Source organism: Sporisorium graminicola, chromosome SGRAM_21 (genome assembly GCF_005498985.1).
Source record: "Sporisorium graminicola strain CBS 10092 chromosome SGRAM_21, whole genome shotgun sequence".
Classification (NCBI taxonomy): Eukaryota; Fungi; Basidiomycota; class Ustilaginomycetes; order Ustilaginales; family Ustilaginaceae; genus Sporisorium; species Sporisorium graminicola.
This window is the reverse complement of record NC_043730.1, coordinates 1-21,658: the sequence shown is the minus strand read 5'-3', so window position 1 is coordinate 21,658 and position 21,658 is coordinate 1. Positions and strand designations below refer to the sequence as shown.

At 55.1% G+C, this 21,658-nt stretch overlaps 6 protein-coding genes across 6 annotated transcripts; 2 read left to right on the top strand and 4 right to left on the bottom strand.

Annotated features, from left to right (window-relative positions):
* Positions 1–77: 77 nt before the first annotated feature.
* On the top strand, positions 78–1,112 carry EX895_003469 (uncharacterized protein; the record flags this gene model as incomplete). The annotated part of the gene is made up of 4 exons (XM_029884067.1): positions 78–102; positions 191–626; positions 721–823; positions 924–1,112. 4 exons carry the CDS (start codon positions 78–80, stop codon positions 1,110–1,112), a joined length of 753 nt encoding a protein of 250 aa, XP_029739440.1.
* An 814-nt stretch (positions 1,113–1,926) lies between these two features.
* Positions 1,927–2,552, bottom strand: EX895_003468 (uncharacterized protein; the record flags this gene model as incomplete). The annotated part of the gene is made up of 2 exons (XM_029884066.1): positions 1,927–2,000; positions 2,078–2,552. 2 exons carry the CDS (start codon positions 2,550–2,552, stop codon positions 1,927–1,929), a joined length of 549 nt encoding a protein of 182 aa, XP_029739439.1.
* Positions 2,553–6,655: 4,103 nt separating this feature from the next.
* Positions 6,656–9,910, top strand: EX895_003467 (uncharacterized protein; the record flags this gene model as incomplete). The annotated part of the gene is made up of 2 exons (XM_029884065.1): positions 6,656–6,915; positions 7,018–9,910. 2 exons carry the CDS (start codon positions 6,656–6,658, stop codon positions 9,908–9,910), a joined length of 3,153 nt encoding a protein of 1,050 aa, XP_029739438.1.
* A 242-nt stretch (positions 9,911–10,152) lies between these two features.
* EX895_003466 (uncharacterized protein) lies at positions 10,153–12,843 on the bottom strand (the record flags this gene model as incomplete). Its single annotated transcript, XM_029884064.1, has 2 exons — positions 10,153–12,658; positions 12,749–12,843. 2 exons carry the CDS (start codon positions 12,841–12,843, stop codon positions 10,153–10,155), a joined length of 2,601 nt encoding a protein of 866 aa, XP_029739437.1.
* A 1,061-nt stretch (positions 12,844–13,904) lies between these two features.
* Positions 13,905–15,464, bottom strand: EX895_003465 (uncharacterized protein; the record flags this gene model as incomplete). Its single annotated transcript, XM_029884063.1, has 1 exon — positions 13,905–15,464. One exon carries the CDS (start codon positions 15,462–15,464, stop codon positions 13,905–13,907), a length of 1,560 nt encoding a protein of 519 aa, XP_029739436.1.
* Positions 15,465–16,530: 1,066 nt separating this feature from the next.
* EX895_003464 (uncharacterized protein) lies at positions 16,531–17,031 on the bottom strand (the record flags this gene model as incomplete). Its single annotated transcript, XM_029884062.1, has 1 exon — positions 16,531–17,031. The coding sequence occupies one exon, from the start codon at positions 17,029–17,031 to the stop codon at positions 16,531–16,533; it is 501 nt and encodes a 166-aa protein (XP_029739435.1).
* Between the last annotated feature and the right edge of the window lie 4,627 nt (positions 17,032–21,658).

Below are 21,658 nucleotides of genomic sequence, written 5' to 3'. Positions count from 1 at the left end.
CATTCACTTGGGAACAAGACAAATTCGAGTCAGCCTCGTCGCCTTCTGTTTCCACGTTCACCTCCGTTCCGCCCAGCATGTTCTTGACAAGGTCCGAATATGGTGAGTACTTCCATTGCTGCCACGATCGCCGCACTCTTCTGCTGTGCAGCCGCTGACAACTGCAATTCCCCGCATTTGATGCCGACAGACCGTGGTGTCAACACCTTCTCGCCAGAGGGACGTCTCTTCCAGGTCGAGTACGCACTAGAAGCCATCAAGCTCGGATCGGCCACCGTCGGAATCGCAACAAAGGAAGGCGTCGTGCTCGGTGTCGAGAAGCGAGTGCAGTCCAAGCTGCTCGAGTCGTCGTCGATCGAGAAGATCATGGAGGTGGACCAGCACCTGGGAGCGGCGATGAGCGGTCTCACTGCCGATGCGAGGACCATGATCGAGCACGCACGTGTTACCTCGCAGAATCACGCCTTCACATACGACGAAGAGATCAAGGTTGAATCGGTCACCCAGGCCGTTTGCGATCTTGCCCTGCGCTTCGGAGAGTCTACCGCTGGTGACGAAGCTATGATGTCGAGACCTTTCGGTGTTGCGCTGCTCATTGCTGGTATCGACGAGAAGGGTCCACAACTGTAAGTTCACACAAGGTTGGCGGCGCGTAGCATCTGCGGGCGTCCGAGAGAGGAGATGCTGACATCTAGCTCATTCCTCTGCTCCCAACGACAGCTACCATGCTGACCCATCTGGCACTTTCGTGAGGTATGACGCCAAGGCGATCGGAAGCGGCTCCGAAGGTGCCCAGACAGAGTTGCAAGACAAGTTCAAGAAGGTGCGTCTATTCAACATCCTGACACCTTTGCATTCATTCGTCGATCATCAGCTGACCTCAGTCTCTGCGTATCCGCGCCTTGAAATGTATGCTACAACAGGACATGACATTGAAGGAAGCCGAGATCCTCTGCTTGCGCGTATTGAAGCAGGTCATGGAGGAGAAGCTGGATCAGAACAACGTACAGCTCGCCACCGTCACGCCGAGGACCGCCAAGGACGGTCGTCAATCGGGTCAGTTCGGCATCATGAAGGAGGACGAGCTTCAGGCCTTGATCGCCGAGATGTAATTAGCAGTCGTAGAGTTTCGACGTTTGATCAACGAACCACTCAAAGTTACATCAAAGGTATCCCCATCTGCCGTTGAGACTGTCCTCTCGCATCTGTCCTTGCATCGGGAGGGCCCGTGTATGGACGACTGAAGACGGACTGGCTTGTGTTTCGGCGCTGGAAGGCGCTGGAACGGGGTAGCGTCGGACACGAACAACTTTGACTGAGTTGGTGAGAGATTGCAATCGCGTAGCCCGACAAGTGTGAGCTCTGGCAAAACCCGACTTCCAGCATGTGTGTGAGACTCTACGTGCGTGGGCTGTCACTTGGGGCCTCTGCTGTTCCACGGCGTGGCTACCTGGATGTCCGCTCGCAACGCACGAGCCTTATATGCATAGACGATTGCTTCCACCGCGCACACTCCCCGTTGAGAGCGACTGCGAAATGATTCGAAGTGTCGAGACAATGTCTGATGTCCGCCGAGTAGGCTACGGTCACGCAGACGAGAATTATAAAACGAATAAGGGTATGATACAGCTTGGCTTATATACAGTAAGGTGCTGAGCGAATGTTGCAGCAGGTACAGGATCGGATGATACAGACGTTGGACGAGAACTCCAGGTTCCCGCGATCGGTAGAAGCGTTGAGGATGTCCATTGGACACCATGACCTGGGTTTGAGCGATCGATACGCGATCTTGGGTGTACGTGTGCGGACTAATCACGTGGTTGTAAAAGACGGCACTTGTCGATGCGGCGATGGACGGGGCATGTGCGGCATCATAGAGCACAAGCAATGCAGGCTCGAGGCAGACGTGAATCGTGATGACGGCGCTCACACCGCTATGATCGCACTTCGCAAGCGAAAAACGCTATGCGACTCGTGGGTGGCACTGTCCACCGGGGTATCTGTGTGCGAGTGCGAGATAACGTCAAGCAGGTTATCACCTAGTAGCGATACGTCTGCTGCGGAGCCTGAGGCATACCAACTTGCCCTCGCTGTGGCTCATCCTTGTCCCATGCATATCGCTCGTTGTTAGACGAAACAAAACTCGAGTTGAGCGCGATCCTGCTCTCGCCCCACCCATCGTTGTTGTATGCGCCCAACTGACGCGATGCCCGCTTCGGCACACTCCCACCTCCAGCCACAACGGCAGCCTCAGTCGACGAGGAGGACATCTCCTTCAGGCGCTGCGACTTCTCCTGCATCTCCCTCACGCGCTTTCTGCGTCTCGACAGCGAGCACAGCCAAAAGAGCGCAGCGACCGCCAAGGCAAAGCCGACGATGCACATGATGGCCACCACGAACGTCTGCGTGCGAGACAACCCGGACGTGGCGTGCGCCGCCTTATTACCCGCAGAGGTGCCAATGTTGGAGATCTGATCGGTGACGCCAGAGAAGGCGGCTGGGTTGACTTGCCGGCGCTTGAGGGGCATTTTCAGCATCCGTCGGGGCTGCATGGCGGGCGAGAGATGGAAATGACGCAGAAGAGGTTGGGTATAAGACGTGGAGAAGTGTCGAAAGCTTCTGGTTGACCAGCAAACAGGGGTTACGATGGGGGTGGACTGGTGAAGGAACTTGGGTCTGGTGAGCCAGGTTCGTCGATACGGTGTGATAGATAGCGAGTGACAGACGTTGATGGAGGCCAAACGGATCAATGAGACGAAGGCGAAAGGCAGAGCTGGACCAGCCAGGATAGAGGGATGCCAAACCTAGGTCATCAAGAGGAAGCAGATTGGGCGAGCGGGCAAATGTGCTAAAGTGGTTCGGCAAGCGAAAGGACGACGTTGACGAGCTCGCGAACGCTCTCAAGAGACGAGAGAGGAATGGCGGCGACCTGCACTGTAAATTTTTAGGCGTTGCTTCGCCCGGACAGCAGGAGAGTTGAGACGAGAGAGAGAGAGAGGTGCAAAATCAATTTTCTCTCGACGCTCCGGTCTTGTTCGGCTGTCCTCGCTTAGCTCGTCCTAATTGCAGTTTGCTGCTGTGTCGCTGTGGGTGGGCTGCTCCGATGCAGCAGGGCCGACGGCGTTGAAATGCAACTTTATACTGGATCGTCGTTGCATTGCAGAGCATGCATTGATGGTCACGCCAACCTCGTCCTGCCACCGTTGAATTGCACCACGATGCTTTTTCTGCTTTGTGGAGTCACCCCACATGGCGCCGACCCGCTGCTGTTGCCTTATTGCTGCTGGTTGGCTGTGACTAGGCGCCAGACATCAAAGCAACGCTTTCCATTGTTTAAGCCACTTTGAGTCTCGCATCGACTGGAGTGCTAATGACAGCTCATCGCATCGCGAACTGGCATGCTGTGCTCGCTGTCTATGCGCAAGAAGGCGGCGCGGGCCCCGCGATGTGCTTGCTGCTCGGATGTCGTGAGCGTTTCTTAATTTAGCGACACATGACCTATGGCGAGAGCAAAGCGCAAGCCAAGCAGTGTGGTCACGGCGACTTCGGGGGACCGCGCGCGGTCCTCGGCGCACAGCGTTACTCTGCATGGTGCATTTTTCAGCTTTGTTTGTGAAAATGCACGTGCAGCCAGTTGGCTTAGTCGCCGTCGGGGAAATCGGCAGATCGGGTCAACTCATCGAGATCAGTGGTTTTCGACGCTCAATAGCGTATGTCAGTCGCCTCTGGAATGTCACTGTGGTGTCTAAGTTTCAGCTCTCAAGAGGAGAGATAAGAGCCTCTTCGTAGCTTCATCGTCGCCGGTTCTCAAGTCAGGATATCGTTGCGAACCATGCCTTCGACTGCAAATGGGAAAAATTAGTTGAACAAAACAGATATAAAAGAAGAATGCTAGAAAGGCGGCTACAATAATATTGTCTGGGGCCATTCATGCTCCTACGAGCTTCACATTCTCCAGCTCGGAAAGAGGTTGCTTCCAAAAGCCTATCGTGAAGTGACAGCAAAGAACTGCTAAACGGGGTCAGACGGCCGGGAAGCGGAAGGTGGAACAAAGTGCGGGGACTCGGCCTCGTGAAATTACCCCAGACAAAAGAGCACGCTTTGGAAGAACAGCAGCTTGCATCGGACTTCGTTGGCTGGCCGACGTGACCGACGTCCTCATGCAAGAGCATCCCCTGAACCTGACAGGACGGTCGTTGGCACTCGTAGCATCTGACAACCAGTTTGTCATCTTTTCTATCCATAGACGTTCTCCCCGCCGAGCCCTTTTTGCACCACGACAGAAACGTAAGGAAGGCCGAGTGACTCTCATAGAAAGGCAATGCAAATGAACCACAAATGTTTGGCGTCCGCGTGGTACGACTTGCGCCTTCCCCGGCGATGGCCCGCGCAAAGCAAGGGCGGCAATTGACCGATAGTGTAAGCACAGCGAATGGCCAGATGGCGTGTTGACGATCGTTGAGAAGGAATGACGATAGGCGTGGATCAGGGCGGTTGGCAAGCTCGTCTGGTGGTGGTTCAGGGACCATCGTGCCAGCATGCTCCAGGAAGAGTCGTACAACCTCTGCAGCCCCTGCCACGCCTGCCACTTGACCTTTGGATCGAGAAAGCAACTTAACGTCAACTTTGCTATCTCTGCTGCCCTGTCCCAAACTGACGTGCGAGCTCGGGACGTGATTTTGTCGATCATTTCGAATTTCGGGGTGCTGGCCAACGGAAATTCCAGCCGAAAGAGAGACGGAGCTGCCGTGCAGCAGTCAAGGGTGCGTTTGATGGTCACAAGACCTCACTTCAGGCACACAGGACACGGCAGCTCCTTGTGCTTGTAAATAAGATACGTCCACTTTCGTTCGCATCACCATCGCCTGTCTGCGTTCAGTTCTTCTTGTGACCTTGTCTATACAGAGTAGAAGTGTCGAAGTTCCCTTAGCAACTCCGGAGTGGATTCGACGAGTCATGACTAACTAGTCGTCAACCGCCGTGACAATCGAAAATGACGAAATCGGGAGAGCGTGCTGTTCTAGTCACATGAATTCGCTCCAATCACCATCGCCGATCGGCCAATGAGGCGACTGGCGAAAGGCCGTCAACTGCAACGTGAACGGAAACAGTGGCTTGTTGTCGCACACATGACGCTACGTGAGAAGGATGCTTTCGCCATTGACCTTCTCGGTGCTTCTCCAAGTTCGACCCTTTGTGCTCCTGCGTCGGTGCCAACGTGTCACTTCTGCCAGCTTTGAACCCAACAACTGGCGACTTTGCGTGCGTTGTATTCCTCTGTCTCACAAGGGGGATTGCGTTTGAGCCCTCTGTCCTTGCACAAGCAGACATCGGGCTCACCTCTTCCGATCGGGTTAAGCAACAGCCGAGCGACACGAGACCCGCCTTGGAGTAGCTCACCAAGGCCTTCGTCTTTCGCGTTTAACGGTCACAGGTACTGCCAGGGTCCACGCCGGCGAAAAAGAGGAAGCAGGGAAGGAGCGTATAGAGCGCAGCCCTTTCAAGAAAGTTTCCTCGAGACAAAGCGTTGAAATAAACACAAATCGTAATTTTGTGTTTTTCTTGGCCGAGCGGGTTCGGCTTGGCTGTAGGGTCTCGTGTCCACTTACCGGATCAAGGCAAGCGGTGGGCGTTCGCAGCGAGTGGGTCCACGGCAGCTAGCATCCAGGCCCGCCCGGACTGGATCTCAACACAGCCCCGCCTTGTTCAGTCTCAAAGCACTCCCGGCGACATGACTTGCCATCTTCGCAACTTTGGCTTTCTGTGTTCTCAACAAGATACCAAGAGATAAGCAGCTATTTAGAGCGACATGCCGACCAGCGGTCGGGAATGACAGACACGGTTTGAAGGAGAAATGCAGAAAACGCCCAAGCAATCAAGGCGGAAACAGGGGCTGGGGCCAACTTACTCAAGAATAATAATAAAACAAAATAAAAAAAAGGTCAACACCAAATATGTGGGTGGAGGGTTGACAAACGAGCACGGGGCGTCGGTGAGGAGAACGGCGCGCGAAATCGTGTCAGATGATGTTACTTTGCCTTGGCCAGCTCCTGATTCTGTCGCAAGAATAAAAAGTTACACAAAATGAGAGAATGTGTGAGTGATAGCGTAGGAATGAAGCCAAAAGAGCCGTTCTGGAGCGAAGCCGCGAACAACGCAAAGTGACACAAACGGACCTCTGGCTTAAGGGGCTTGGCCGGCACAACCGTCCAAGCCTTGACCAAGGAACGAGCGGCGAGCCGTGAAGAGCGCCAGAGCGCCAGAAGCGATAGTGACCCCTCCTGCTTGTTCTGTCCTGGCTGCGCAGTCACGGGAGCTCCCCTGCTTGCGTCAAATGCTGTCCGAGACAATGTGATGGTTGGTGCTCGCGGACTGCAACGAGGTGTGTCCTTCTCCTCACAAGTTACTGTATATAAAGTTAGGTTCTTCCGACGTGGATCGCACCTTTCGTTTCATCAACCCCATAACGATCCGCCTCTTTGCAGTTAGACGCTCCAGAGCATCCATCGATCTTCCCTCCTTCCTCTCCTCCTCTCAACTTGCGCTCGGTGCTGATTGAAATTCGGCTCTGATCCTGCGTGTCGCAACACTCGTAAGACCACCTCGTCGAGAGGAATCCTTTCGCTTCTAGCCACATTTCCTTCTTCCTCCCACCATGACTCCTTCGATAGACCAATCGTCTTCCTCCTTGGATGACGTCTCCAAGGTCAAGTCGGCTCTCTTGACTGCAGCCGGCTCGACCCCCAGGAGCGGCTCCCACACGCCCATTGACCACGTCATTGCCAACAATGCCGGCTACGCTGACACCGTCTTTGAGGGCAAAGCCGACCAGGCTGCCCAGGTCAAGCAGCTCCTCTCAAGCAAAGGCTTCATCCCTCCTAATCTCGTCACTGCCGAGGTCGACTGGTTCTACCAGTGAGTATGCGCAGTTCCTCCTTGTCGATCCAGTTGACACCCGCTCAGATCCGCTGACCCTTTTTGTTTGCTCTACACCGCGCCTCGTTCTTTTTTCGACAGGAACCTCGGAATTGATGACACCTACTTTGCCCTCGAGAGCGTAGAGACAGTCGCTGACCATATTCTCGCCCTCTTTGGTGCAAAGATCATGGCCTACACCAAGCACTCCACGAGCCTCGAGATCGACCTGGAGAAAGAATCCGAAAACGGCGCCGTTTTCATTCACTCGTCCCAGGCCGGCAAGTCGCAGGCAGATGGCCCCCAGTGGGAACGTCGTATCGACGCAAACTACCTCGACAAGTCGTCCGTCAACAGGGCCTACCGTCTCGAGACATACCGCTCCGCCGGCTCCGTCTCGGCTCAGTCGCAACAGCAGCTGAGATGCTACTTTTTGGCCAAGTGCAACTTTGTCGAGCCTCGTCCCGCTCCCGACTCGCCCAGTTACGCCGACATTCGTGCTGTCTCGGACAAGACCTTCCTCACCAAGGCCAGCGACAACACGCTCGACATCTACCAGAGCATCATGGACGAGGTCCTCCGCCGACAGGGCCCCGTGATCGAGATGTTCGAGGTCGAGGGCAGTCGAGAGCGCAGGATCGTCATTGGATACCGCATGGGAACCACCAACTCCTTCTTTAGCGCCCTCTCGGACCTCTACCACTTCTACGGCCTCTTCTCGTCGCGCAAGTACGTCGAGCAGTTCTCCAACAACGTCACCATCATCTCGATCTACCTCAACCCGCTCCCGGCCTCCAACAGCCCTCCCATCGAGCACTCGATCCACCAGGTCATGAAGGAGGCGTCGCTCATCTACGTGCTGCCGGATAACCCCTTCTTCCAGCCTGCCCTCGCCGAAAACACCCACGCTGTTCAGGAGGCCACCTACGCCTACGTCGGCTGGCTCTTTGCTCAGCATTTCTGCAACCGTCTCGGGCAGGCCTACCAGGCGTTGCGCAACGTGCTCAACGAGAACGACTCGCAGCAGGCTGCCATCCTCAACGAGATCAAGCTTCGATTCCGTGAAGAGACTTTTACGCGTCAGTCGATCCAGGAAGTCATCGAGAACCACCCCACCCTCATCCGTCTCCTCTACGTCCACTTTGCCAACATCCACTACCCCGGCGGTGCCGACGACCAGGAGCTCGTCCCCACCCTTTCGTACCAGCGCCTCGTCAAGGAGGAGGTGCTCGACGACAACGAGATGTACGACCGCATCCGCAAGGCTGCCAACAACACGCACGAGCGACAGGTTCTCGAGGCCTTCCTCTTCTTCAACAAAGCCGTGCTCAAGACCAACTTCTACACCCCGACCAAGGTCGCCCTCTCCTTTCGCCTGGACCCTGGATTCCTCCCCGAGGTCGAATACCCCGTCAAGCCGTACGGTATCATCTTTGTCGTCGGTGCCGAGTTCCGCGGCTTCCACGTCCGCTTCCGCGATGTCGCTCGAGGTGGCATTCGAATCGTCCGCTCCAGGAACCGCGAGAACTACTCGATCAACCAGCGAACCCTCTTTGACGAGAACTACGCACTCGCCTCGACACAGCATCTCAAGAACAAGGAGATCCCAGAAGGTGGTGCGAAGGGTACCATTCTGCCCACTCTCGACGCCAACCCTAAGCTCGCCTTTGAGAAGTACGTCGATGCCATCCTCGACCTGCTCATCAAGGGCCAGACACCCGGTGTCAAAGAGGAGATCGTCGACCTTCTCGGCAAGGAAGAGATCCTCTTCCTCGGCCCCGACGAGGGCACTGCCGACCTCATGGACTTTGCCGCAGAGCATGCTCGCGCTCGCGGCGCTCCCTGGTGGAAGTCGTTCACCACCGGCAAGACCGCCGCCACCCTGGGTGGTGTGCCGCACGACGTGTGGGGCATGACGTCGCTCTCGGTGCGTCAGTACATCATCGGAATCTACAGGATGCTGGGCCTCAAGGAGCAGGAGGTCACCAAGGTCCAGACCGGTGGCCCCGACGGAGACCTCGGCTCCAACGAGATCCTTCTGTCAGTTGACAAGACCGTCGCCATCATCGACGGTAGCGGTGTCATCTACGACCCCGTCGGGCTCAACAGGCAGGAGCTCGTGCGCCTCGCCAAGGCGCGAAAGATGATCGCCGAGTTTGACGCGTCCAAGCTGAGCTCGAGCGGCTACCGCGTTCTGGTCGAGCAGAACGACGTAAAGCTGCCCAGCGGCGAGGTCGTCCCGGACGGTGTTGCCTTCCGAAACTCTGCCCATCTCCGTTTCAAGGCTGACCTGTTTGTCCCCTGCGGTGGTCGTCCAGAGGCGATCAACATCTCGAACGTCAACAAGCTTTTCGATCAAGACGGCAAGCCGCACTTCAAGTACATTGTCGAGGGCGCCAACCTGTTCATCACAAGGCAAGCTCGACTGGAGCTCGAGAAGCGCGGCGTCATCCTCTATCCGGATGCCTCGGCCAACAAGGGCGGCGTCACTTCATCGTCGCTCGAGGTGCTCTGCGGTCTCTCGCTCGAGGATGCCGAGTACGTCGAGTCGATGCTGTTCAAGGATGGCAAGCCGACCAACTTCTACCTCTCGTATGTTCGCGACATCCAGACCATCATTGGCCGCAACGCTCGCGCCGAGTTCGAGGCCATCTGGCGCGAAAACATCGAGACGGGCAAGCCTCGATCCACCATCTCGACCGAGCTCAGCACCACGCTCAACAAGCTCTCCGAGGAGCTCGAGGCGACCGACCTCTTCTCCAACGAACAGCTCCGCTCGGCTGTTCTCGGCCAGGTGTTTCCTCCCACCCTCATCAAGAAAGTGGGTCTTGCCAAGCTCATCGAGCGCATTCCTGAGGCGTATGCTCGTTCCGCTTTTGCTGCCAAGGTCGCCGCCAGCTTTGTCTATGCCAACGGGCCCAACGCCAGTCACGTCGACTTCTACAAGCACATCTCGACGCTGTTGGCGCAGCCATCGCCGGCAGCACAACAGTGATCTGTCCAGACTCGTTCGATTGTTTCTTGATATATAGGTTTTCTTTTGGACATTCTTATAATCGGTGAAAGCTGCTGCTTCTGACAGCTAGCGACGTGTACAATACATACAATACAGATTTTGTGACTCGTTTCTCTTAGACTCCCTCTCTGTCTCCGCTTGTGACTGTGAGCGTACTTGTTTCGCATGGTAGGAAGTTTGAACAGGGTCAATACGCACGACAGTCGGTCCTGTCTAAATTCTCACCCGTCGTCTTCATCTTCCTCGGCCCCGTGTACAGCCTCAAAATAGCTTGGAGGAAGATCAAGCTCCATGTCTTCGCCGTACATGAGATCTTCGTTAGTAAGCAAGGTGGCTGGATCAACCAGAGTTGTTTGTTGCGGAGAGGCGAATGCTGGCGGCGACGGAAGGTCCTGGATTGGGTCTGAAGGTGGAGGGGCTGCTGCGCCGGCGGATGGGGAGGGTAAAGGACGTGGCGCATCAGCGTCGCGAGCATTTCGCGCCGAAGCCGTACCGGCGTCAGGTCGTCTGTGCGGCGCCGAAGTCGAAGCTTTACTGGAAGGCTCCCTTGCAGTGCGCTTATTCCTTGGTTTGCGGGACGATGACGATGGTGCACCCACGAGCGCGTTCGCATGCTCGCGTGCACTCGACGACGCCGTGGCGGGGATGCTGGGCAGATCGTCTGCGTTCGCGACAAAGAGTCCACGTCGAGCGGTGCTGCTTCCCGAAGCGATTGTGGCCGCAGTAGATGCGAGAAGACCCGCCTTTTCGTGCGTGTGCATATACATCGTTGGATCCTGCAGATGAGGATGCTGGTCAGCAGACGGACGGTTGGAACTGGGCTCGGGGACGTGTGCGGCGCCTCGTGAAGAGTACCTGTCTCGTCGGCGTGTGCTGCTCGCAATGGAGGCCGTATCGCTCGTGTCATGCACGCTGATGCTAGAGTCCGCATGCGTAGCGCGAGCTTTGGCAGACGCGACCGATACCGCTCGTGCAGAAGAGGGCGTGCTGCTTCGCTCACGTACGGGGTCGAGGTTGCTCGAGTAGGGCGCGTAGACGGAGCCGGACGCGCCTGCGGAAGATGCGCGCGGGGGATTCGCCATACCCGCAAGACCCATGGGTGCTGTCGAAGCCGCAGCAGCAGCAGCAGGAACACCTTTGTTGGATTGACCAACTGAGCTTGCCGCAGACGCGTAGTGCGTCGAATCGGTCGAGCTACTCCGGAATGACCGGGACGATGGAGCCACCGAGGGCAGTCTGCTACTGACGTGAGCGCTCGAGGAGCTGGAGCTCGTCATGCTGCTGAAACTTGGTCGTTGACGCGACAACGGCGGCGAAGGTGACGCGCTCACGGGGCTCGACACGTACGGTGCTAACGGAGGAGACTCCTCGGGCGACGGTGGCGATTCCAGCCGCTTTTGAGCGGCTTGCTGTGCGTTCCTATAAGCTAGACCAGACGCATACGGGCCGTACGCTTCCTTCGGCTCTACGGGCGGCGGACATGCCAGATTGACCACTTCCTTGTGCAAAACCGCGCCATCGCGCACACGCACGACCGCAACGTAGTAGTCGAGCGACCAGCTGTGCATCTCAAACGTAGGCACACAGTTGGGCGGTAAAGCAATGATGCCGTTGATGCGATGAACGCCACGTGACTCGACAGCATAGCGCAGCGCAGCTTCAGCGACAGGTTCCTGCTGCATGGCGACGGGCTTCTGTTTCTTACCCGTGAGCAGTCGCAGCCTGCGGTACAGCCTGAAAGTCAAAGATGAAGAGGTGCTGAGGTCGAGGGGCTTGTTGGTGTTGCAGCGCACGATGAACGGGATGGCGGATCGGAGCGGAAAGGAGGAGCGGCCGCTCATCGGCATAGAGAAGGACCATGCTTCGTGCCAGTGCACGACTTCCTGCTTTTTGGACCCACCAAAGAAGGACGAGAGAAAGCCAGCCTTCTTTTCCGGTTCGAGCTTCTGTGGGCCGTTGGGTGAGGTGAGAAAGGACAGGGTTCGTTGCCGCCATTCCTGCGGGGTCTCGATCGACTGGCATCCATCGCCTTGTCGTTGTAGGATGATAGCTGCCATTATGGCTCCTGTTGCCCGTCGCTGAAGCAGTAAGGACGTGGCCGAGATGGGTGGCGAAGGTAAGTAGACAAAGGGCGCATAGCTGCGGACATTGCGTTTGAGCAAGCCGGTTCTTTGCACGGTGAGCTTGAGCTGATACTTGACTGTGGCCCATGCTGGACGTGCTTGGTCTTTGCCGTTCGCTTTGCTTCTGCCGAACAGCCCGGTAGAGTTTTGACGCATCGCGGCGTCATTGGGGCCCTGAATGAGAGGTTCGATGACGCACGATGGCGGGAGAAGTGGTGGATTTTTTTTGTCCTTGTTGCCGACGAGCGGAAGCTGGATTGTGAACGGATAGACATGCTTGCCCTGAGGCAAGAGGTAGGCGTCCTTGTCCACCTCGGTCTTGAGTGGCTCGAAAAGGATGTGCTCGAGCTGCAGGAGCGTAACTTGTTTTGTCTTGGTCTCCTCTTGGGTGATGGCCATGCGATCGAGGGCGGAGGGTGCTTCGACAGAGGCTGTTTTTGGTATAGTTGTGACCTGTGTTGCGGTGAGCGTTAACTTGATCGAGGTGATGCGTTGACCTGATGGCTCGGTGACGTTGAGATCGACCGTACCGGCTAGAGCGCCCCATCCTCGCTCATAGCTGCCGCCCATGAAGGTTGGGACACGCTGAGGGTACGAGTAGATACTGTTGCCAAGAGGAGTTCAGAGCAGCACGAATTAGTATCCGCGATGCGGTGTCTGTGTCGCTCAGCACCATAGGGGAATAGATACTTACTTGAGCGAGGCATTGCCGTTTTTGCTAGGATATGTGTGGATTGTCTTGAGTGGGACCGGCTTGGCGGGCATGGGAGCCTTTGTGGCACGTGCCATGGCTCCATGCTTGGAGCAACTCGGCTCCTTTAGTGCGTCAAATGTGCCACTCGAGGACAGCTGCTTGAGTCTGGAATGGCAGGCTGAGCTCGAGGACGGATAGCAAGCTGGCGTCGATGGTCGAGATGGTGGTGGAGGATTTAGCCTGGTTTGATCGCGAAGCCCCCATCAGAACTCAATCTGAAACGCCATGCCCTGCATCACAGAATCTCTTTTCTTGCGCACCGAGCCTTCGGGAGCTTCTGCCCAAAGCGTGTGGAGGGATCGTAACACAAGATTCTCGCAGAAAACGAACGGTTCCTGGCATCTTGCTTTACTTTGCTTCGCTTAGACGGATTTCCAGGGTTCTTTCATTTACTTTTGCTGCCGCTCTTTAGGGTGCTCGCAGACTCTAAACCAAAACGCCTCTGCCGTCATTTCATGCCAGTTGACCGTCAAGCCCCGCACCATTTGGCCGACGAGTAAATCGACAGTCTTGGCAAGCGAAGCGCAGCGATGTCTCTTACAGTCTAAGTAGTATTCCTTTGTAATAACGATCAGAGCCAACTGCACCAGCCGCCGTAAGCTGCAGCACTTCGGCACGTCCGCAGCTTCGGCTCACGCCCGATATCCGAGCACCTGACTTCCTAACCTTTTCTCTCTCGAGCTTCCGTGTCCCAAGGCGGAGAGACGTCGTCTCTGCAACTGTTGCTTGCTGTTTGACGTACACCGTGCCTTTTCTGAGCCTCGAGGCGAGCCGAAAATCAGCGCCAAGCCTTGGCGCTCACGGCCGCCAAGAGGAATCAGCGCGACAAATGCAGCAGCAAACGGCCCCCGCGCCAAAAAGGCTCTGTCTGCGCTTTTCGACAACTGGAGAGCCGCCTTCCTTTTCTCTCACTTCCATCCTTTCGCACAGAAGAGTCTCAAAGTGTCGATCACAGACACTTTCGCAACCCTTGTCGAGTGAGCGTGTTTCTCATTCCTTCCCATTGCATGGCTGATCATCCAAATTTTGAATACGGTAATGGCTTGATACATGTGAACTCGGATGCCAACGCACGAACCTGCTCCGCTCGTCGAGCTCATTGCCGCTCTTCCTCGGCAGCAGCGAGGGCCATCTGAGCCGGGCTGCGGGCTCGAATCTCTCGGCCTCGCCACATGAGCACAAAGGGGAGAACCCCCAAGACCAGTCCAATGAGAGCGACCATCGTCGAGGCCCACTGCGTACCCATCTTCTCGTACATCGTCTTGGAGAATAGCGGGAAAAACGCTGCTAGCGAGTTTCTGAAGCACGACTGCGCAGCCAGCGCCGACGATGCGTATGTCTCGTACGCATCCGCGAGGTATGTGTACGCAGAGAGGTAGATGGCAAAGATGCCAAAGTTGATGATCACCAGCCCGATGCACGGCGCAATCCACGGCAAGTCCGATCGTCCCGTCCAAGCAAAGATGAAGCCTCCGATCGGGAAGGCAAACGCTCCCACCATACATGCATACAGTCGGCTCTCGGGATCAGGCTTGGTTCGGCCTGCCGCGTGTGCCTTTTGTGCATCCCTGCGATAGAGCCTCTCCTGGAAGTAGCGGTTGAACCAGAACGAGAGGAAGCACCCAATAAAGGTGCACAGCTGCGGCAGGTTCTTCTGGCCATTGTTCCATCCATATGCTCCAAACACGATGGGGATCGCGCTGAGAAGCAAGTAAGAGCAAGCCCAAGCGAATCCGATCCACAGAGAGTAAAAGATAATGATCGGCTCGGTCACGAGATAGCTGATAGGACGCAGCAACGATTCTCTGAGCGACACTTGCACGCCGGGACCTTTGGTGTTAGTGATTGCTCGATGCTCGATCCCCGTTTCGGCGGTAAGCTTCTTGGCTCGCTTCGAAAGCAGAACCGATGGGCGTGGCTCGCGCAGGAAGAGCACGAAGCAGGTGAACGAGAACAGACACACCGACGCCTGGATCCAAAAGATCCATCGCCAGCTCAACTTCATCGCCACCCAACTAGCATACACTGGACTGAAGCTCTGGGCGGCGAACAGACACAGCGCATACAGGCAAAGCACGTGCCCTCGTCGCTCCGCATCGAACATGTCGGCAAAGTAGCCACCAGACATGGAGTTACCCACCGATCCAAAGCAGCCTTGCAAGAATCTCGTCACCACGATCGTCTCGAGGTTCTGGGCGAGCGCTTGGCCGAGGAAGAGGATGAGGTTGAGGAAGGAAGCAGCCATCATGACTGGATATCGTCCGAAGCGTTCCGAGACGGGAGCCAGTAGCATGGGCGCGAAAGCGATACCGAGGAGGTAGACCGTGATCCCTGATTCGTAAGCGACGTAGTTGACCCCGCCAAAGTCTCGGTTGACTCCAGAGTAGGCCTGGCCGTAGCCAGCGCTCATACATGCACTGGCAAAGGAGAAGGTCATGACTGTCAGCGCACAGCGCCACTTTTTGGTCCTCGGCCAATTTTGAGGGTGTTCGGGATCGTTAGGGGCCCAATCGATGTAGATGACGCTGCCCTTTCCGGACGCATCATTTGTAATGGATTCTTGATGAGAAGAGACTAGCTCTACATCTGCGAGACCTGTTTCCATGATAGACGTCTGGTCCGACTTGTCGAGTGCGCTTTTGGTGTCCGTTGCCATCTCGATGGTTCAGAAAGGGTGAGGGGACCGAAGAGGATGTGGTTGGGACGGAAGGAAGCGAGCGAGGAAACAGACAAGCTTTCGAGATGACAAGCACTCTGTTTGGAACCAAGGAAAACAATCCCCCAGCGTCGAGATGACAAAAGCCTTCCCCATTGTTTGGCCCCACATCAGGACGAATGAAAAGTTTTGAGCATGCGTGCCCCGCAGCAAACGGATGTGGTGCTCCGCTGTCGGTTACAGACCAGGAACCGCCTCGCTGGTTTTGTTTGTGCCCCCCATCCGGATAATAGAGCAGGACTTTGGGGACGGAGATGGAGCCCCGTAGATCCAGTGCCTTGAGCAACTCCTCAGTTCGAAATTCCTCTCTTGGAATGGCAATGACATCTGATTGGGCTGACTGCGGCAGGCGTAGAACCAGTGAAACGCGCGGTCAACCACGTGAGTCAAGCTGGGTAGCCGAAGGTAAGCGGCAATAGACGATTCCCAAACGGTAACGAACGGAGAATTTTCACCGAGTTCGAACGCCTCGGGGAATTCTTTGCCGTTGCCAAGCGCGTAGATTTCTTTGTTCCGAACTCGCTCGATGCAGAGTGTTTCGTCGCCGGTGATTTTACTGTTGGGTAAAAGATCTACCGCAACTCAGCTGCAACCTTTGGGCGTAGAGCCGATGCGTCGTTGCATCAGAGCAGACACAAACAGCGCACCAGTTGTGGAAGCGTCGCCTCCTCGGAATCTCGGTCGAGTGCATGGCCACCAATGGTCTGTCGCCGTTTTTGCGATGTCTTTCCGTTTCCTCTCTCTCTCACTCCCACGTCGGTGTTCTATTGGGCCGTTCTCGGATCCTAGCTGCAGCTGCTAAGAAAGATTGCAACTTTTAGTCGGATAAATGCTGCATCGCATTGCCCCTATTGTTGGGATGGTTGCATACCATGACAGAGTAGCACCCTTTTCTACTTAAGCAGCGGTGTCAGAGAGAGAGGCATTGGCTGAGCAGCTGTTCGTTTTCTGATACAGATCTGCACGTCGCTACTTCCTCCCCGATACAACGCAACGAGCGAGCGAATCACTGGTTTGCGCTACTCGCGCGGACAAAGTCTTCCACCTGCGGACGGTATTGAGTTGCGATGGCAAACGGTCCAAAAGTAATACTGGTCTCATCGCCCTCTACCTCATCGCCCTCTACCGTATGTTGCCGTACCACAAGGCCATCGTGCACCATTACGTATGATGTCTTCTCGTTCTGATGCACCGCCCTGTTGAGCGCTTCCCATTCCTCGGTTGTGAGACCTTCTTGGGGTATGCCTCGGCTCGGACAGCTATCGCCTAAAGGACACGGAGCCGTGTTCATCTGATTGACCTGATGCTCGACCAGTGAACGATTCTCGGGCTTGATGGCAAAAGGGCCGTACGTAATGTCGTTGATGTTGTCGATAGTCCACATCCTGACCAGCAGACCGTCTGGAACCACCTCCCACGACGACGCTCTGTCCGGATGTCGAGCATCTAGTTCCGTTCCGATGAGCCTCCAGTCTTCGGCGCTGAAGCCTTCGCTCATTTCGACCATTCTTGTGAATGCTTGTCTCGTTAATAGAGCAAAGCTTGTGGGAGAGACAAGGTCTTGTCGTAGGAGAGGGACGACACAGAAAGAGGTTGCGATCAGTCCTAAAGAGCATCGAACGAACCAGATTCACTCTTAATCACAACTCCTCCTTTTGGAGAGAACAGCTGCAATCTCGAACGAACTCAGCCAAGGATTAGATCTCGGTTCCGGATGCAATGGTCTGTGCTGCGCTTGCAATGCGTGGTGGCTCTTCGACGCCACAGACAGCGCATGTGTTCTTCGAAGCTTCCCTCACACTTCGCTTATCTCTGCGAAAGCTGCATGCTCATGTGATCCGATTTCAAGTCTCGAGGTTTGAAAGTCCGCACATTGCGCAGACACCGTCGCCCATGTGTCGCGTGTCAACCACTTTGTGTTGCAGCGCAGCGAGGAAAAATCGTGCGACATGCTCTGAGGGGAACCCAGCCTCCAGTGCGGTCTCCCCGGGGAGGGATAGCAAAGTAGGTACTTGTCATACTGACTCGACAGGCGTCAACAAAATTTGCCGATTTCTTCGATACAATCCAAGGAATTGGAGGTGAGGTGGGGTTGCTGCTGTTGTCGCTTTGTGTTTTTGCATTTGCTGTTGCTGTTGTTGAAACAACGCCAAATCGACCGCGAAGCGATTAGCGGCGCTGATGACGGTGGAAGCGTGGACGTGTGCAAATAGCAAACTGAGGAAAAGCATCGTGAGGGCGTTCGTTACGCCGCACAATAGGGTGTTGGCTGTGTAGCCGTGGGTCTCATACCTCGCCCGTATGGATACAACGAAACGAGCGCTTTGAATAAGCCCTTCGTGGCAATTGAACGCCGGGAGAGATCATGGATGGCAAGCTGTGTTGAACAGCCTGAACGACATTCAATGGTCAGCGTTTCCATAAGAACCTAATCAACAGTCTCCCAAGCCGTTGTTGTGATTGTCCTTGTCGCCGAATTGCACGACCCCATTGGCAAGTTGATTGTTGCTGCTATAGATCTCCACGCAGCCCCGTCTCCAGCTACTGTCGTGCATACTGTTGGTAATATCAGATGTCAGATACTTGAGGCCGTTGCTGTACGCGTACTCGCCGCCAACGTCCGAGTCGACGGAGTCAAACTGTTCCTCAGTTGCCCACTCGTTTGTCTCATAGACCATCCACTCCGCAGTATACCGATTCTTGGGAACGCACTCGTAGTAACCTCCTCCATTTGCGTTGAGCGGGACCGTCAACAGGTTACCTAGGAAGCATTCCTGTGGTGAAACACGCTTCTGCAGCCCAACTTCATCGACTTTTCGAAAGCGTACAGGTCGATGGGCAGCCGCAACATGTGTTGATTTACCGTTGGCTTCCAACCAGACCTGGGCCACGAGACTCGTAACGGTCCAGTTATGAGAGATCGAGACCTCCAGGGGCGAGTAGTGTCTGGTGTGGCGCAGCCGCTTCAAAGACAGCAGGGCAAAATCATTCTTGGGCTCGTGATACGAAGGACCTTCGCCAGCCTCCCAGGCTTGAAGCGCCAGTTGGTCTAGATGATTTTCCAACTCAGGGACCCATGATGTTTCAGCTCGATCCCCAACTTGCCCATTGTAATACCATTCAGCCAGCTCTACATCCGAGATGTGGAAGTTGCCTTTGCCTCTGAAGGTACGCCATGCCCTTTTGAGCGCGTAGCGTTCCGACCATACGTTGCCAAAGGTCCCAACAAACGTCAGCGCTGCACATGGCCACTTGGCGGCGGGTGGTAGCCAGTTGTCCCTGAACGAGCCTACAGTGCAAGCCAGACCACCGATCGTCGAAGCTGCGCCCACCCACGTGTTTCCAACAACCACTCGGGTTGAAGCCCAGGCAAATGTGAAGAGTGTCTGCCAGAGCCGCTTTGGGTGTGTAGGTAGGGCTACTGCGTCCTCGTCGATAAAACTGAGCTCAACCTTGAGCACCCTGTCAGATGACCTTTTCCCAAGCGTCCTTGAGTTGAAGACGTACTCGAGCTAAATGGGGATTTTAGCAATCTCGATATGCTGCAGCGCGACGGTGGTGGATGGAAGCGAGGCCGCAACTAACACCGAGTATAGCAAGCCAAGCAGCCCAGTATAATAGATGAGTTGGATTCGAACCATTCTCGTAGACTTTGATCGCTCGTAAAGCCAAGAATAGCACCGCCAGATGAAGTCCAAACGCTAGCTGAACTATGTGTTCTCCACACCACCGGATTTTCTCTTGCAGCCGCGATGTTGTAATTCTGTCTGCCATGAACTGTGACAGCGTTGCGTTATGTCTCGAGCAGGAAGGCAGCGCTTTCTGCTAACCGAGAGGTTATATGTTGAGATCGACTCTGTGGCAGCAAGGGACGATTGCTTCTGAATTTTTGCGGCGTCTTGCTCGGATGTCGATTGGCAGCTACTCTGAGTGAGGACCAGTGCTGACCAACGAAGGAACAAGAGTTGTTCGATAGCTTCAATGAAGATGCGCGGTTGAAAGGGATGAGGTGGGACGAGGCGTTTATATAGCACATCTCCTAATAACGACGTTAGGAGAGGCAAGTTGTCAAATCAGTATCATTGGCAGAAGCGGAAGAAGGGGTGAGAATTTTGTTCCAACTCTCCCGGAGGCGACTGCATGGTTTTAGAAGCTCGAAGCGTTGTTCTGATTGGAGATGACTGCGCTGTTCGAAGTGAGTGCATGCAAAAGCCATCACTTCGTTCGGCACCCTTGGCTTGGCGTACATGAAGAGATACATGAAGCACAGGTACAGCATGGCAGCCAGTTCTCTGACACACAATCGAAGGTAATCTGCAATGCAGGATTAGAGTCGGTAGAATTGCCGTGTAATCGGTAGAAACGCCGGCGCCTAGGCGTTCTGTGACAGGCTGCAAGAGCTGCGTGCCAAATAAAAAGTTTTCGGGACGCTGAAATTTCGCCGTATCTGTAGCATTCCCTTTTTGTAATGACCTCACCATTGACGCGATCATAGCATGCGCTTCTCGAGTGGTTCGAGGGGAGTGTCTCTTCTTGCAATTGGTCTCGTTTGAACCAATCGGTTGTTGTGCCATGTCGCGACAAAACGTCTGTACTGCAATACCATCTCGGTCGCTAAATCAAAGAACCAGGCGGCGCCGTAAGGAATGAAAACGATCCCGCCAGTAATGTAGGAAACTGTGGCGAGGCCGTAGTATAGATTGGCCCACCCAGCGTAGGTACCACACACTTTGTCGGATGATGGACACTCGTTACTCAGCGTTGGTACTGCAGCGCAGGTTTCCGCCTTGGTCGGCGTGCATGCTCGCTTCGAGAAAGTGCTGGAGGGCGCAACTACTTCGAGCTCATCAATATCCATGTAGGAGTCCAGATATGCCAGAGCACTTCCTATGTTCGGACATCCTAGCAGTGCAGTGCTGTTTGCAGGCACTGTGTCGTCTTGCTCTCGGGCAGTTTCGAGCAGAGGTATGACGAGCTCTTGCGGGGCCTGGCAATCGTGTGCTCGCCTAGACAAATGGTGCTCGGTGGGCATGTGAGCGAAGTTCGACTGGTATCTTGCAGGCACTTGCACATTATTAGCTTGTATCACCGAGTGCGGTACTTTCAGTTGGTTTCCGTTGACCGAAAGGGATGACCCGAAGAAGCTGGAAAGGAGAAGTGCACAGATGTGGTCGAGCTTCATTGCTTTAAGACTTGCAACGTGCCGGTCGTAGTCGTAGTAGCTCTTTGCCCGGGACGCCGGAATCTCCTGACCAAAATCAAGGTCTCGGTAGCTATATAAAATATTGCTGCCAACAGCCCTGGTATCAGGATCAGTACGCAATAGGCGCACAGCGTCCAGGTAAAGTAGTACAAAAGGGAAGCTATGGTGGCGAATTACTCTGAGGTCGAGTCGTAATTAAAGGATCACTGTGATCGGGAGGAAAGCAAGAACTTGGAGCAGGTGGTAGTTTGCGGGGTGTCATGAGATTCGAGAAAAGCTGGCGCGTTAAATATATGCTGTCAAAGATCGCAGTGACCTGCCGTCAACCTCGGGAACAGCTGAGGGTTCTCCGTATCCGACTTGCGCAGTTTGAAAAGCATTGTTGCCCTCGACTCGGCGACTTTTCCTCGCTTCTACCGTCCCAGTGCCTGTTCTCTTTGGAGCACGTCTTTGTAGTTCAAGGAATAGCCGAGAAACTTTTGCCGATGACCCAAGCTCTGTCCAATCAACGCACTCACAGACCTTTCCGGCTGCAGTGGAAATCGGGCCAGAAGACAGAGCCTGAGCGTTCAACCGAAAGAAGGCGGTAAATTCGGTGAAAACGCCGTGCATTTTGGCTGTGGCGAATGCAGTAGCTTGCCTGTTCCAGGAGACCCCAAGATTCTTGGCTTGGCAACGCATTCAAATTTGGTGCAAAGCCACTGAGGTGCATCTCAGTGTCGCCGACTTTTGCGTCTTGCAGCTTCCACAAATCATATAGGCTGAGGACGATAGGGTTAGGGTTAGGGTTAGGGTTAGGGTTAGGGTTAGGGTTAGGGTTAGGGTTAGGGTTAGGGTTAGGGTTAGGGTTAGGGTTAGGGTTAGGGTTAGGGTTAGGGTTAGGGTTAGGGTTAGGGTTAGGGTTAGGGTTAGGGTTAGGGTTAGGGTTAGG